Source organism: Pituophis catenifer, unplaced genomic scaffold (assembly GCF_029215685.1).
Source record: "Pituophis catenifer annectens isolate HBS135680 unplaced genomic scaffold, rPitCat1.0.hap2 SCAF_15, whole genome shotgun sequence".
Lineage (NCBI taxonomy): Eukaryota > Metazoa > Chordata > Lepidosauria > Squamata > Colubridae > Pituophis > Pituophis catenifer.
The window spans coordinates 7,349,487-7,365,774 of NW_027256895.1; the positions used below are offsets into that span (position 1 = coordinate 7,349,487).

General features: G+C 36.1%; 1 protein-coding gene across 1 annotated transcript; it reads right to left on the reverse strand.

Annotated features, from left to right (window-relative positions):
- Positions 1–6,492: 6,492 nt before the first annotated feature.
- LOC139324673 (vomeronasal type-2 receptor 26-like) lies at positions 6,493–11,847 on the reverse strand. Its single transcript, XM_070954404.1, has 4 exons — positions 11,170–11,847; positions 10,472–10,699; positions 7,526–7,652; positions 6,493–7,391 (listed from the first exon to the last, which is right to left on the reverse strand). The coding sequence occupies exons 1-4, from the start codon at positions 11,845–11,847 to the stop codon at positions 6,493–6,495; spliced, it is 1,932 nt and encodes a 643-aa protein (XP_070810505.1).
- Between the last annotated feature and the right edge of the window lie 4,441 nt (positions 11,848–16,288).

Below are 16,288 nucleotides of genomic sequence, written 5' to 3' on the forward strand. Positions count from 1 at the left end.
GTACTGATGGTACTTCACCCCGAAACCACGGATGATCTCGCCCAGCGGCTTTACATAAATGTTGAATAAAAGGGGCGAGAGGACCGATCCTCGCGGCACCCCACATATGAGGGGCTTCAGGGTTAACCTCTGCCCCCCTGTCAACACAGACTGCAACCGGTCGGAGAGAAAGGAGGAGAACCACCATAGTACGGTGCCTCCCACCCCCAACTCTTCCAACCGGTGCAACATGATACCATGGTCAATGGTATCAAAAGCCGCTGAGAGATCTAACAGGATCAGGACAGAGGAGCAACCCCTGTCCCGAGCCTTCCAGAGATCATCAATCAACGCGACCAATGCCGTTTCGTGCTGTACCCGGGCCTGAAGCCCGACTGGAACGGATCCTATGATATTTTAGATAACTGGCTGTCCTTCTTTTCATAAAAATCTCCAATGTTGGAGCATCCAAAACTTCTGAAGGCAAACTGTTCCACGAGTTAATTGTTCATTGTTCTCACCATTGGGAAATTCCTCCTTATTTCTAGGTTGCTTTCTCATCCTTGATTTCACATTCAGAAAATATTAAGACAATGGGATCAAAACATAATTTTACATCAAACTGCTTACTGAAATAAAAGAAGTGTCCAAGGCAAAGGGAATACCTGCCAAGCTTGGAGATGTGAAAGGTCAGGATTTTTACAGATCACAGGTTTTCTTCTATTGAAATGCAATGTGTATAGAGCTTGTAAAGCATGAGCCACAGCATAAACAGCATTGTAGATGCTATAGCTTTGGCCTGTCATCTCCATTTCAAAGGCAGGTCCAGGAAGATTCTCAAGCTTCATCTCCCCAGTGCATTGCCTACTATGCATTTCTTGTAATTCTGGTTTTGGAAATGAACAATCAAATGATTGTTCCCAGACTTCCTGTAGAAACCCATCTCTGTAGACTGAAAGAGGATTTACAGTCTGAAGAAACTCCTTGAAACCTGCAACTGTTCTTGAATGAACAGTGAAGGAAATAGCTCCGTGGAACATGTGGAGATCCCAACTGATTTGGAATCCTGATAATATGAAATCAATCTGTGCAGTCATGATCCATACCCTTCTAAATAATGCAATTTCCTTGCTTTCAGGATCTATTATAAATGTGACAACTCTCAGCCACATAATTGTCAATGATTCTCCATAGACAAGAAATGCATTGGCTCGGCTATTTACCCAACTCATGGAAATAATTAAGATTCTTTGAATTACTTCTTGGTAGACTTCCAAGTGGATTAGCTGTGCAAGTCTTTCTATGAATGATGAGCAGATTCTATTCTCTGAAAGTAATGGCTGCATTTTCTGTAAGAAATTTTCTCCATCGTTGTTGTCAACAGCAAATATCCCAATCCATGTCCACCTGAAATGATGAAGCAGTTGGATAATACCAGTGTACTGATGGTCCTCTTTGGGGACCATGAAATAAAGTGTAGAGAGCTTACTGGTCTCAAACTCCTCTTGGGGTAATGAGCCATATGTCAGCTGCAAGAAAGTGAAGTAGTATTGTCTTGAGTTGTTAGATCAAATGCAATTGCCCAGATCTATTTTCATACAAAATATATGCAAGGAAGGAAATGTTTTCCTGAAATTCTTCTAGGTATTAATATGGAAATGAATTTATTGGAATTATTTCAAACACATGTGATTGATCAATTATCTTGATAGAAGCAAAGAACACTATGTTCAAATCTTTCCTCAGGTATGGAATCTCTCTAGATACTCACTTCTTGTAGTTTCAAAATTATGCTAACTAATAGTCCCTAAACTGGGCAGAACATCTTAATACAAAGCTAACGCTAATGTTTATTGCTCCTTGATTAATCCATAACAACATCAAGAACAGAATACAGAATTGTTCTCTTTAGCCCTTTCACAACTTACTTGTGGAATTTTGAAGGATCCTGTAATTTCAGCAATATGAGATGATGTGACAAAATCCAGTCCCCCAATGATAGCCCTGAGATTCTTCTGTCTATCACACTTATAGTTTGGGATGAATTCCTGGGATTTGAAAAGGAGGTTCAGAGTGGTGCGATAGGTCATCCTTGCATGGAGGTAACTATCATAGATGTGGAACCCAAGAGTGATGTTAGGTAAGATCTGGGAGTCCTCATTGATCTCCTTCACAGCAAAAGCCAAGGCAAGGACGTGTTGATGAAATTTGGTGATTAGACTGCAAAGAATTTCAATAGTTGAAAGTGTAAATTGACAATTCTCATAAGGTGACAACATTTCTGTATAAATATCAAAGTTTTCTTTCTGTGATGGTAATAGAAAGGAAATAGCCTTTCTAACATTTCTACAGAGGGGTCCTTGGTGTTCTCTGAGCTTGGTTGCTTTCCTCCAGATGTTTCACTACCCAAAATAGGTAACATCATCACAACCCAACACTGATGATATTATCTGGAAGAAAACAATTAATGTCAGAGGACCCCTTATTTTCATCCGGAACTAAAAATTTTCTCCTTTATTGGTAATTTCTACATAACTCAAATTTATTTTACAAAGCATTTCATATTTCCAAGAAATATGCACTGCAACAAGTAGTGACATTTTTCATAGTATTATATTTTCTATGACATTTTCAAAAAATGGTTTATGAATAGATTCAGGAGGTAACACTCATTTACTGTATTTATGTTTTGTGAGGAGAAATAATGCCAAATCTTTCTAAAAATTATCTTTATCCCAGTAAATCTTCAAATAGAGGCTTCTTGGTCTGAAGTTTGGTACATTTCATGTCAAAGACTTTAAAAATAATGCAAAGAAGATTATTTCTTCTTTCATAACCAGATACAATTGAAAGAAAAATAAGGCATAGATACATTAAAAACTCTACATTTATGCGCAAGTAGCTTTTATTCATATAAAGTATTTTTGAAAATCTGAGCAAAGTGAGATAGAGAAAAAAATTCTTACGCTGGTATGTCATAAGGTTTCTTAGAAGGATTTTCACTAAATTTAATTTCCAAAAAGTGGTAACCAAAGTGAGACGCCATCCCACCAATGATGAAGTCTCCAGGCTGGTACCACTCATGTGGAATAAGGAAAGCATCACTTGCAAGGCATTTCAGAGTAACTACTTTGTGTACCAAAAACATCACAAGAAACATCTTCATACTTTTGTTATTGCGAAAATGTTTTCCCTCCCATCCTGCCAATCAGAAAGTACATATAATCCAAGACTTCATCTAGAGATTGATCCAAGGTTTAGATTTGATGATGCACCTAGTGAGAAAATCTATTATTTTCTATTTGAAGATCGATCTGAGCGCAAATTTGTATCTTGGATGCCACCAGGATTTGAACAGATATTCTGGCAGAAAAGAACAGAAGATAGAAACTTGAAGCAACGAATCTGACAGAGATCTTATTACCCCTTGTACCAAATTCCCTGTGGTTTGTCGTTGAATTTCAATAGCCTTCTGTACAGCCTTTAATGTTTTGGCCTATTCCTCTGGGATATAATTATTTTGTTTTGATGAGATAATAAGTAGCTGATAATTCAGCTTTTCTAATATATATATATATATATATATATGAGCAATGACGATGAAAATAGCCTATGGAAGATTTTCAGTCGAATATAAATTTAATGGTTAAAAATAATGCTTTTTTCAAAGTACCACATTTATTTTCTACCACTTTTTCACAAAATAAAATATGAACAGATCCAGTAGGTATCAGTCATTTATTGTATGTAAATTTTGGAGTCTTCGGAGAAAGGTGGCATACATGTTGAACAAATAAAAATATAAATAAATAAATAAATAAATAAATAAATAAATAAATAAATAAATAAATAAATAAATAAATAAATTTCACAGAGTAACAATGCAGAACTTTTTTTAAAAAAAATTACCTTAAGCTCACTAAAAAATCTTCAAAAGATTTCCTGTACTGAAGTTTCATACTTTCTATTGCAAACACTTTAACATAACTTAAAGCAGAGGTCCACAACCCCTGGCCATGCCGGAAAATAAGCCATGCAAACAAGAGATGTCCTATCCACAGGATGCAGGCAGCAAGTGAAACCACATTTCTCCAGTTTCTGGAAAAACCTTTCCCACCCTCAGATAGTTTCATCTTTCTGATATCTCCTTCTATCAAAGAGGGATGCACATTTGTTCTAAGATTTGCCCCCTCCTCCCCGAGATCAAACACAACCCTGATGTGGCCCCCAATGAAATCAAGTGTGACACCCCTGCTCTATTACATTTGATTCTCTTGAAAAATGCCAGACTTCTAATTGCAAGCCAAATCAAGTCACTCTTTATTATGGTCATTAGTCCGTATACATTTTGAATTAAGGGCGAAACAGAAGGGAAAATACAAAGAACATAAAATAACAGAGTTGGAAGGGACCTTGGAGGTCTTCTAGTCCAACCCCCTGCTTAGGCAGGAAACCCTACACAACTTCAGACAAAAATAGTTATCCAACATCTTCTTAAAAATTTCCAGTATTGGAGCATTCACAACTTCTGGAGGCAGGTTGTTTTACTGATTAATTGTTCTAACTGTCAGGAAATTCCTCCTTAGTTCTAAGTTGCTTCTCTCCTTGATTAGTCTCCACCCATTGCTTCTTGTCCTGCCCTCAGGTGCTTTGGAGAATAGCTTGACTCCCTCTTCTTTGTGGCAGCCCCTCAGATATTGGAACACTCGATACCTTAAAAGGTTGACGGCAATACGAGCCAGTTATATCAAGGAAAATTTTATCGATTGTAAGAAAGATGAGCTCAGTTAGAGAGGAGCTATCCTATTTGGGTTATCTAGTCTTCTAGTCTTGGCAACTTAGCTATTGAAATTTGATATGGTAAAATTTTAATGTCATCTATCATATATTTTTAGATTGCTATTTTTGTAACTTAATCTTTTGTAACGTAATCTTTTTCCCTTTTTCTTTTCTGTTTTGTTTGAAAAAGCCTTCGGGCTATTCAATAAACTATACTACTGGAACACTGGTATAATGTCTCCTCTAGTCCTTCTTTTCATTAAACTAGACATACCCAGTTCCTGCAACCGTTCTTCACATGTTCTAGCCTCCAGTCCCCTAATCATCTTTGTTGCTTTTCTCTGCACTGTTTCTAGAGACTCAACATCTTTTTTACATCATGGCAACCAAAACTGAATGCAGTATTCCAAGCGTCGCCCTGATGAACCACCCCCAACTTCTGAAGGCAAGCTATTCCATTAGTTGATTGCTCTCACCATTGGAAATTTTGCCTTAGTTCTAGGTTGCTTAATTTCCATTCATTGTTTCTTGTCTTTCCTTTTGGTGTTTTTAAAAATAGTTTGATCTGCTTGTCTTTTAGAAGTCCCTCAAATATTGGAACATTGTTATCATGTCCCCCGGGGGTAAAATTCAGCAGATTCTAGAGAACTGGTAGTGGACATTTTGATTCGTTCAGAGAACCAGCAAATACCACCTCTGGCTGGCCCCAGAGTGGGGAGGGAATGGAGAATGCAACATCCTTCCCCTGCCATGCCCACCAAGCCATGCCCACAGAACCGGTAAGGGAAAATTTTGAATTTCACCCCTGATGTCACCACACTTCTTCTTTTCTCTAGACTAGTCATACCCAGTTCCTCTAAGTGTTGTTCATATGTTTTAGCCTCCAGCTCCTAATCATTTTTGTTGCTGCTCTCTGCACTCTTTCTAGAGTCTCAGCATCTTTTTTATTCTATGGTGACCAGAACTGAATACAGTTTTCCAAGTGTGGTTTTACTAAGGCTTTGTAAAGTGATACTAGAACTTCATGTGATCTTGATTCTATCCCTCTATTAATGCTTTCTAGGATTGTATGGTGTTGTTGTTTTTTGCCTGGGAAAATTCCATTTCAATGAATTTCCCATATTACTAATCTTGATAGCAGTTTACAGTGGAAACAGATTTATGGGTTGAGAGTAAATGGTTATGATGCAGTATGAAAGCCAATTTCTTTCAATACAGTTAAATATTCAGGATTCACAAACTCAATGTATATCACATTTCAAATAACCTCAACAAATGCTACCTAATATCCATTAACCCTGTATTAAATATATATTCATAAAATGGTAGTCAGCTTTTTACTATATTTGTACGGTGCTTTAGGAATCGAAAGTATAAAACCCATGAAAATGTTGCTGCAAAAATTAGACATCATTTGATTCAATATCTGAAATATCCTAATAGCAAGGATAAGAAAACTAGATCTAAGTCAAGTTCAAAGGGAGTGTTGAAAGAGAGAATGGATTAGATTAAAGAATCCTGGACAATGATGGAAATGAAGCAACATGAGCACTTACTTTCGAATGAGCTTAAATATGAATAAATCTTAAATACCCTACATAAATCCTTCCTTGACAGAAAAACAAAACAAAACTATGTTCCAATAGGTTTTATGTATACTTCCTGTAGACTGTAAACAGTTTTTTTATTCTTTTTTTCAGCAATTTTACCTAGAAAGAAGGATCATATGATATACTAATTTCTCTTTGTGAGATTTTCCCTGTGGTTGAGGTCAGGCCGGAAAACAATGATGTAGCATTTGGGCAGGAATATGCATCCCAGTAATGCAGCACTGGAGGCCAAGATGGAGAAGACCTCCACAGCTACCATGGCTTTTCCTTTTGTGCTTAGATAGGCGGGAAAGAAGGAGATCCACACACTGCAAAAGGCCAACATGCTGAAGGTGATGAACTTGGCTTCGTTAAAACTGTCAGGTAATTTACGGGCAAGAAAAGCCACAATAAAGCTGGCAATGGCCAAGACACCCATGTAGCCCAAGACACAGTAGAAGAACAAAGCTGATCCCTCATTACACTGTAAAATCATATCTTGGAGCTCTGAATGCATGTCCAACTCAGGGAATGGGAGATATGTGAACAACCAAAGAATACAAATACATACTTGTAATAGAGAACAGGAAAAGACAATAGAAAAGGCCAATCTTTTCCCCACCCATTTTCTCATCTGAGATCCTGGTTTCGTGGCCATGAAAGCCACAACCACAGTGATGGTTTTGGCCAGGACACTAGAAATGGCCACTGAGAAGGTGATGCCAAACATTGGTTGTCGAAGAAGGCAGATTACTTTGCCAGGCCGGCTGAGGAAGAAGAAAGAGGAGAGAAAACAGAGCAGAAGAGAGAGAAGGAGAGTGTAGGTGAGTGACCGGTTATTGGCTTTGACAATGGGAGTATCCCTATGTTTAATAAAAGTTCCAAGGACCGAAGATGTCAAGAGGAAGAAGCAAAAAGCTGCTGAGGCTAAACCAATTCCTAATGGTTCTTCAAATGTTAGAAACACCACTGGTTTCAGGATACATCCTTTCTTTTCTTTATTTGGATAATGATCTTCTGAACATGGAAAACAGTCATCCATATCTGAAGGAAAAGTAAAGGAGTTTTATTATCTACACATTCCATATTATAGAAAATCCCCTTAATAATTTCATGCATCAAGTAGTTTATTATTATGTGTTTAAGTCTAATGAAAAATAGTAGAATTCCAATCCTACCCTTTTTATTTGAAATCTTCCCTTCTGGGCATGCGGCACAGTCATAGCAGCAGAACTGATTTCCCTCAATTCCCTTCTTCCAGGATCCAGGGAAACAGGGATCACTACATCTAGAAAGTGGAAGAACCTGGTGACAAACATCAAAATGGTTTGAAAAGAAGGATTTTTTGAACAGTTTAAAAACCTTAACTTCTCCTTAATGGACGGGAATTATTCTTGACTTTCCAAATGAACACTGAATCAACTAGGAAGTTATAGTGTAGATGAAAAAGATGTAGAAATTACAATGGTGTACAAAAGGTACTTTATATGAATAAATAATTGAAAATGGTGACAATGTGGATGGAAAAATTGCTAGTCTTGTGATTTCTAGTGTAAATGCAACCCCAAAATGCAAACATAGCCTTTACATGGTAATGTCATTTTGATGAATGCTGGCTTTATATTAAAGACAGAAATTGGATTTCTACAGAGACGACAGTATGTACAATATGAGTTCATAATGGATTAAAATATGGTTGATTAATGTCATCTGTTATCAATTGTTGTCTAATTAAATATAATAGATTCAGTCATAATAAGTCTATCTCCCCATCAAAGTCCAAATAGAAGTGGTTTCTGGTTAGGTGTAATAAATCCATCCATCTCCCTCAATCTTCATAGGAAGAAAGCATTTGTCACTTCCCCATTCAATCAGAGTCATAATATTGTAGGGATAGGAAGGCTTAAAGTTCAGAGGAACAGATCAAATCAACTCAGTTAATTCTCCAGCTGTGAGAATATATTTTCAGTCTGGAACTTTTTGTATATCTTTATCTGAAATTAAATGCGCCAGCATATTTTGCATAACGGGTTTTCAACAAGGGTTGAAAAAAATCAGCATTCAACTGCTGATCAAATTTTAAAGCAAACACACACAGAGACACACACACACACACACACACAAACAATAAATTCAAAAATTGAAAGTTAAAATCCCATGCATGATTTAAAAAATGAAGCTATTGACAGGGAGATGGATATGCCCAGTGACTTTTCAATCACTTCCAGAGGGAGAATCCCCCCCATAACTGGGTCCATGGTTGTCCAAAAGTCATCTTGGGTCATTCTTAAGTGCTCCCATTCAAATCCAGGGGACAACATTGCCAGAAAACCAGATTTGGCAGTAAAATCAGCAGATCATTGGTAAGAGAAAAGAAAAGCTCTTACCATGAAGCAGCCATCTTGGGAAGGAGTCTCCCATCAAATGTGGCTATTTGATGCAGGAGAAACTATTTTTAACTTTTGGGATGATTTGGGAAAGATATGATGCTGTGACAAATTTTCTATGATTGGATACAACAACAGTTTGTTAACACAGACTTTTGTTTTGTTTTAGTATTATTATTCCTCCTGTTAATTATTTTGTCACCAATATAATATATAGAAGAAATGTCAATAACTTGCAAATTGATGTATCAATTAAAAAAATTTGGTAGAAGGGGGTGTGGCCAGCCTCACAGAGAGACAATGAGTTCCTCCACTCCTGGAGGAACCCTTGATATCTCAGCTGTTCGGGGGGTCTTCATTGATTTAAGCCGTCTTGTAGGGTCGGTGAACAAGAGAGGCATAGACGGACTAACACAGGGATTCTGCAAAGTTCCTGGTTAGTCAGGTACAGCCTCTTACACCGAGTAACTGAGAAAGAGGCCATACTGTGCTGCTAAGAAGCTGGGGCAGCCGTAACTGGAGCGAGGAGTTAAAGACAAAGTGCATCATCTGGGTGAGAAATTGGCTCTTTATACTAAAGTTTCTTTTCATACCTGCTTGGAATAAATAGAAAATGAAAAAGTGAAATGGAGCAAAGAGGGGAGGGAGAGCAGGTAAGCAAGTAAATCTAAAGAAAAGAATGAATTACAGAATGAACTGAAAGTAAGGATTTGATTTGAAAACAAGAGAAGATAGAGAAACTGATTGAGGTTTTTTTTTTTTTTTTTTTTTTTGCTATGGACAAATGAATTTAAATGAATTGGAACTGAACAGAGTATTTTGAAAACTAATTTTTTTCTATTTTTGCTAATTGAAACTAATACTGCAGTGCCATCTGGTGGCAAAAGAGAAAAGACTTTAAATTGAAGAAAAAAATAAGGCTGACCTTGACAGTGTTAGCTATACTGATAAAAACAGACGATAAATAAAAAGAGAGACTTTGGGAGTGATGTTTTTAATGCAAGATAAATAGTGAACCTTTTGAAAGACTGAAACAACGAATTGGCTGGTTGATTTTGTTTTACTTTATGGATTTCTATTTTTTTTTTTAATTTGACTTATATGCCGCCCTTCTCCGGAGACTCAGGGCAGCTTACAGTGCATTAAGCAATTTTACATGTTTTTTAAAAAAACTTTCCAACTTTCTTGTGTATACGCTATCTTCAAACTTTTTTAAAAATAATTAAACAATTGGGGGGGCTGTTTTTCAAGGGATGGGAATCAATGATGCAGTAATGTATTAATCAGTATTTAGTAAGGAGAGATTATATATTTTTAGCAATAGCAATAGCAATAGCAATAGCACATAGACATATGTACCACTTTATAGCCCTCTCTCTAAGCAGTTTACAGAGTCAGCATATTCCCCCAAAAATCTGGGTTTGTCATTTTACTGACTTTGGAAGGGTGGAAGGCTGAGTCAACCTTCAGCTGGTGACAATCAAATTGCTGAACTGCCAGACTGCAGTCAGCAGTCCGCAGAATTAGCCTGCAGTACTGCATTCTAACCACTGCGCCACCACGTCTCATAGCTTTTGATGCACTTTCTTTTTTAATGTCTTGATTACATTTTCTTTCTTGTTTCTCCTTTTATTTTGGATTTTTTTTTTTTTTGAGTTTTGTATTTCAACCATGAGTTGAATAAAATAAAAGAATAAGAAGCAACAAAAAAGGATGATTTGTTAAATGCCTCCATACCTGATTAAAAGCTGGGTGCCAGGCAATCCCATCTTCAACAATAAATAATTCCTTCCCTTTTGGAGCACTGGGATCCATCTTTCCAACTCTAATTCTCTGAAAGGATCTGTTTGGAAAAGTGATCAAGTTGATGATATCGAATCCACCAGTTGCTTCCCCTTCCTCATTCAGGGCCACTTTCTCCCCGGCTGAATTGTTGAAAGAAATGCCATGAAGAAATGAATGGAGCTACTTGAAAAAGAATAAAAACAGAAAGAGTTGAAAGCATGATGGTAGAGAGGAGACCATGAGATTGAAGTATCATTCACTCATTTTTTCAATTCCTAGAATAAAAACTAAATATGTACAGTTATAACCAAAATCAGATTTTCTGTATCTATTCTATGCAGAACAGAATAACAGATTTAGAAGGGACTTTGGATGTCTAATAGTGCAACTCCCTGCTTAAAGAGGAGACTCTGTACCGTTTCAGACAAATGGTTGTCCAATCTCATCATAAAAATTTCCAATGATGGAACAATCACAAGTTCTGAATGCAAGCTGTGCAACAAATTAATTTTTCTCACAATTTTGAGGTTCTTTCTCATTCTTAGCTTGATTCCACACATAGAAAATATTTTTTAAAAAATTCCACAATGCATTCAAAACACAATTCTAACTGCTCATTGCAATAAAACTGTCCAATGCAGAGACAATACCTGCCAAGCCTGGATATCTGGATTTTCAGGTTTTTTCCTCATTACATTTTTTTTCTTATTATAACTCAGCATGAGTAATGCTTGCAAAGCATGAGCCACAGCATAAACAGCATTGTAGATACCGTAGCTTTGGCCAGTCATTTCCATTTCAAACACAGGCCCAGGAAGATCCTCCAGCTTCTGCCCAGTGCATTTCTTACTGCGCGTATGTTGTAACTCTGATTTTGGAAATGAACAATCAAATGCTTGTTCCCAAAATTCATGCAGAAACCCATTTCTGAAGACTGAAAGAGGATTAACGGTTTGAAGAAATTCCTTGAAACCCACAACTGATACTGAATGAGCATTGAAGGAAATAGCCCCATGGAACATCTGGAGATCCCACGTGATTTGAAATCCCGATAATATGAAATCAATCTGCGCAGTCATAATCCACACCTTTCTAAATAATTCAATCTCCTTGCTTTCAGGATCTATCATAAATGTGACAAATCTTAGGCACATAATTGTCCAGGATTCTCCATAGACAAGAAATGCATTGGATTTGTTATTCATCATATTGATGGCAATAATTTCAGCTATTTGAAAAGTTTCTTCAGAATCTTCCAAGTGGAGCAGTAATGTAAGCTTTTGAATAAATGATAAACATATTCCATTCTGGGAAAATAAGGGCTGCATTTTCTGTAAGAAATTTTCTCCATTGTTGTTATCAGCAGCAAAAATCCCAATCCATGTCCACTTGAAATAATGAAGCAGTTGGATGATCCCAATGTATTGATGGTCTTCTTCGGGGACCATGGAATAAAGTGAAGAGAATTTACTAGTCTGAAATTCCTCTTGGGCTAATGAGCCATATGTCAGCTGCAAGAAAGTGGAATAGGATTCTGTTCAATTATTAAATTAAATCTAATTTTTCTACTCTAGTTTTCTTATACCTGTATATCCAACATTTTTTCTTAGAATTCTTCTGAATATTAACATAGAAATGAATTTCTTGGAATTACTTCAAGCACATATAAGAGATCAATTGTTTTAATAGAAGTAATTCAAATATTCTGTCAGCTGAAGAATGACCCCCACATACTCATATCTTGTAACTGGCACTGTAGTTTCAGAAAAGAATGCTAAGTAGGAGAGCTTAAGCCATGCAGAACATCTTAATACAAACCTAAGATTAATCTTGGATGCCCATTAATTATTCCATAACAACAATATTAAGAATGTTCTTCTCAACCCCTTCAGAACTTACTTGTGGAATCTTGAAGAATCCTATAATTTCAGCTATGTGAAATGATGTGTCAAAATCCAATCCTCCAATGATAGCCATGAGATTCTTCTGGCTATCACATTTGTAGTTTGGGACAAATTCCTGGGATTTGAAAAGCATGTCCAAAGTGGTGCGATAGGTCATCCTTGCATCAAAGTAACTGTCATAGATGTGGAACCCAAGAGTGACGTTAGGTAAGATCTGGGAGTCCTCATTGATCTCCTTCACAGCAAAGGCCAAGGCAAGGACATGTTGATGAAATTTGGTGAATATACTGCAATGAATTTAAATGTTATTTCAAACCTGAACTAAAATATTCTCCTTTATTGATAATTTCACTTTTGTTTTCATGCAGTATTCCATAACTTGCAACAGAATAGAATAGAATAGAATAGAATAGAATAGAATAGAATAGAATAGAATAGAATAGAATAGAATAGAATAAATAGAATAGAATAGAATAGAATAGAATAGAATAGAATAGAATTTTTTATTGGCCAACTGTGATTGGATACACAAGGAATTTCTCTTGGTGCATACGCTCTCAGTGTACATAAAAAAAAAAAAGATTTGTTCATCAAGAATCATAAGAAACAACACTTAATGATAGCCATAGGGTACAAATAAGCAATCAAATCATATTAGGAAACAGTCAATATAAATCGTAAGGATACAAGCAACAAAGTTACAGTCTTACAGCCATAAGTGGAAGGAGATGCGTGTTGGGAATGATGAGAAGTGTTGAGGGAATTATTTGTTTAGCAGTGATGGCATTCTAGAAAACACTGTTCTTGTTCTGGTGTGCAGTGCTCTATAGCATCCTTTTGAGGGTAAGACTTGAAACAGTTTATGTCCAGGATGTGAGGGGGTCTGTAAATATTTTCACAGCTCTCTTTTTGACTTGTGCAGTATACAGGTCCTCAATGGAAGGCAAGTTGGTAGCTATGTTTTTTTCTGCAGTTCTAATTATCCTCTGAAATCTGTATCTGTCTTGTTGGGTTGCAGAACCAAACCAGACAGTTATAGAGGTGCAGAGGTGCAGATGACAGACTTCAATGAATAAAAGTACTGACTTTTTCCAAAGGGCTATATTTATTTTCTAACAGATTTTCAGGAAATGGTATATGAACAGATTATGTTGTTGTTGTTGTTGTTTTTATTACTAGTATTAGTATTATGTTAAATTAACCAGTCAGCAGTACTGACAGAGACAATACAAATTAGAGGAAATATAAATAGAAGTGAGAAAAAGGAGGGGGGAAATCAAAATACTCTAGGTATTATTTACTTACTGTATGTATGTTTTGTGAGGAGAGAGAGAATGTCAAACCTTTCTAAAATTATCTTTCCCTCAGAAAATGTTCAAATAGAACTTCTTGATCTGAAATTGTGAAAGACTTTAAAATAGTGTAAGGAGGGTTATTTCCTCTTTCATAACCGGATAAAATTGGAAAAAAAAGAAAAGGCATAATGATATTAAAAACCCTACATTTATGCACGAGGAACTTTTAGTCATATAAAGGGTTTTTGCAAATCTGGGCAAGATTAGATAGAGAAAAAAAAATCTTACTTTGGTATTTTATAAGGTTTCTTAGAAGGATTTTCTCTAAATGTAATTTCATAAAGGTGGTAACCGAAGTGAGATGCCATCCCACCAATGATGATGTCTCCAGGCTCGTACCACTCATGTGGAACAAGGAAAGCATCACTTGCAGGGCATTCCAGAGTAACTACTTTGGGTACCAAAAGCATCACAAGAAACAATTTCATGCTTTTGTTATTGTGAAAAGATTTTCCCCTCCATCCTACTGATTGGGAAGAACCTATAATCCAATCCTTCATCTAAAGATTGATCCACGGTTTATATCTGAGAATGCATCTAATGAGAAAAATCTATCATTTTCTACTTGAAGATCAATGTCAGTCCAAATTTGTGTTGAATAGCATTAGGATTTGAACAGATACTCTGGCAAAAGAAAACAGAGGGTAGAAATCTGAAGCAATGAATCTGACAGAGCCATTATTACCCTTGGGCCAAATTTCCTGTGATTCAAATGTTTCTTTATATGCACTCTGATACCTTGACTGTTATGAATATCATTTTCTTCTGTGCAGCCTTTGGCGTTTTGCTCTAGTTAGGAAAAAACATGGTGATTCCTATAGGAGATAATTATTTTGTTTTCATGAGATAATAATTGGCTAATGGTTCAACTATTTTTTAAAAAATAAGCCAGTGCCAATGGAAATAATATAAGGGAGATTTGCAATAAAATATATGCTTAGTTTTGAAATTGTTGAAAATGTTCTTTGAAGTTACCACATTTATTATCTAGCAATTTTTCACAAAATAGAATATCAACGGATCCAGTAGGTATCAGTCATTTATTGTATGTATTTTTTTCAAGCAGTAACAATGCAGAACTTTTTTAAAATATACGTTAAGCTCGCTAAAAATCTTCAAAAGATTTCTTGTACAAAGTTTCATACATTCTATTGCAAACGCTTTAACATAACTTAAAGCAGAGGTCCCCAACCCCCTGGCCATGCCAGAAACCAAGCCATGCAAACAAGAGATGCCTATCCGTGGGATGCAGACAGCACACGAAACCAAATTATTCCAGTTTGCAGGAAAACATTTTTTCCCCCAGGAAAAATTGATTTTCTTGAAAAATGCCAGGCTCTTTATTATGGTCATTAGTCAGTATACATTTTGAATAAAGGGCAGGACAGAAGGAAGAATACAAAAAACATAAAATAATAGAGTTGGAAAGGAACTTGGAGGTCTTCTCATCCACACACCCCTCCCCATTGAGCAGGAGATCCTATACCATTTCAAACAATTGGTTCTCCAGTTTCTTTTTCAAAGCTTCCAGTGATGAAGCACCCTCAACTTCTGAAGGGAAGCTATTCCATTAGTTGATTGCACTTACAGTTAGGAATTTCTCCTTAGTTCTAGCTTGCTTCCCTCCTTGCTAATTTCCATTCATTGTTTCTTGCCTTGCCTTTTGGTGTTTTGAAAAATAGTTTGATCGCCTTGTCTTTGTAGGAGTACCTCAAATGTTGGGAAAATGATATCATGTCATCCCACTTCTTTTCTCTAGTCTAGTCATACCCTGTTCCTCTTAGTGTTGTTCATATTTTTCCAGCAAGCTGGGCTGGCCTAACACTCTTTAAAATGTTTTTTAATTGTTTGTTATTGTTTTTAACCATGGGGCCAAATTTATATATATCTTTTTAATTGTATTTTAATGTTTGTAGTTTATGTTTTTATTTGGCTGTTCACCACCCTGAGTCCTCAGGGAGAAGGGCGGTATACAAATTAAAAATAAATAAATAAATAAATAAATAAATAAATAAATAAATAAATAAATAAATAAATAAATAAAATATGTTTTATCCTCTAGCTCCTAATCGTTCTTGATGCTACTCTCTGCATTCTTTCTAGAGTCTCAACACCTTTTCTTATACTGTGGTGAGCAGAACTGGATACAATTTTCTGAGTGTGGTTTTACTAAGACTTTGTAAAGTGATACTAGAACTTCATGTGATCTTGATTCTATCCCTCTATTAATGCTTTCTAGGATTGTATAGTGGTGTTGCTTTTTTGCCTGGAAAAATTTCATTTCAATGAATTTCCCATTTTATTAATCTTGATAATAGTTTACAGTGGAAATAGATTGATGGGTAGAGAGTGAATGGTTATGACCCAGTATGAAAACCTTTTTTTAAAAAAAAAAACAAAAAAAACAGTTAAATATTCAGGATTTCTTGTAAAACCAAGAAAAATATATCTGCAAATATTGGACATCATTTGAGTCAATATCTGAAATATCCTAATAGCACCTAAGAAAA

Excerpts from the sequence above, each read along its gene's own strand:
- LOC139324673 (XM_070954404.1), bottom strand. The coding sequence starts at position 11,847 with ATGCAGCCCTTATTTTCCCAGAATGGAATATGTTTATCATTTATTCAA. Across the intron at positions 10,700-11,169 it reads CAGATATCCAGGCTTGGCAG|CTCCATTCATTTCTTCATGG; the intron begins GTATTGTCTCTG and ends TTTTTCAAGTAG. Across the intron at positions 7,653-10,471 it reads GGCACCCAGCTTTTAATCAG|GTTCTTCCACTTTCTAGATG; the intron begins GTATGGAGGCAT and ends GTTTGTCACCAG.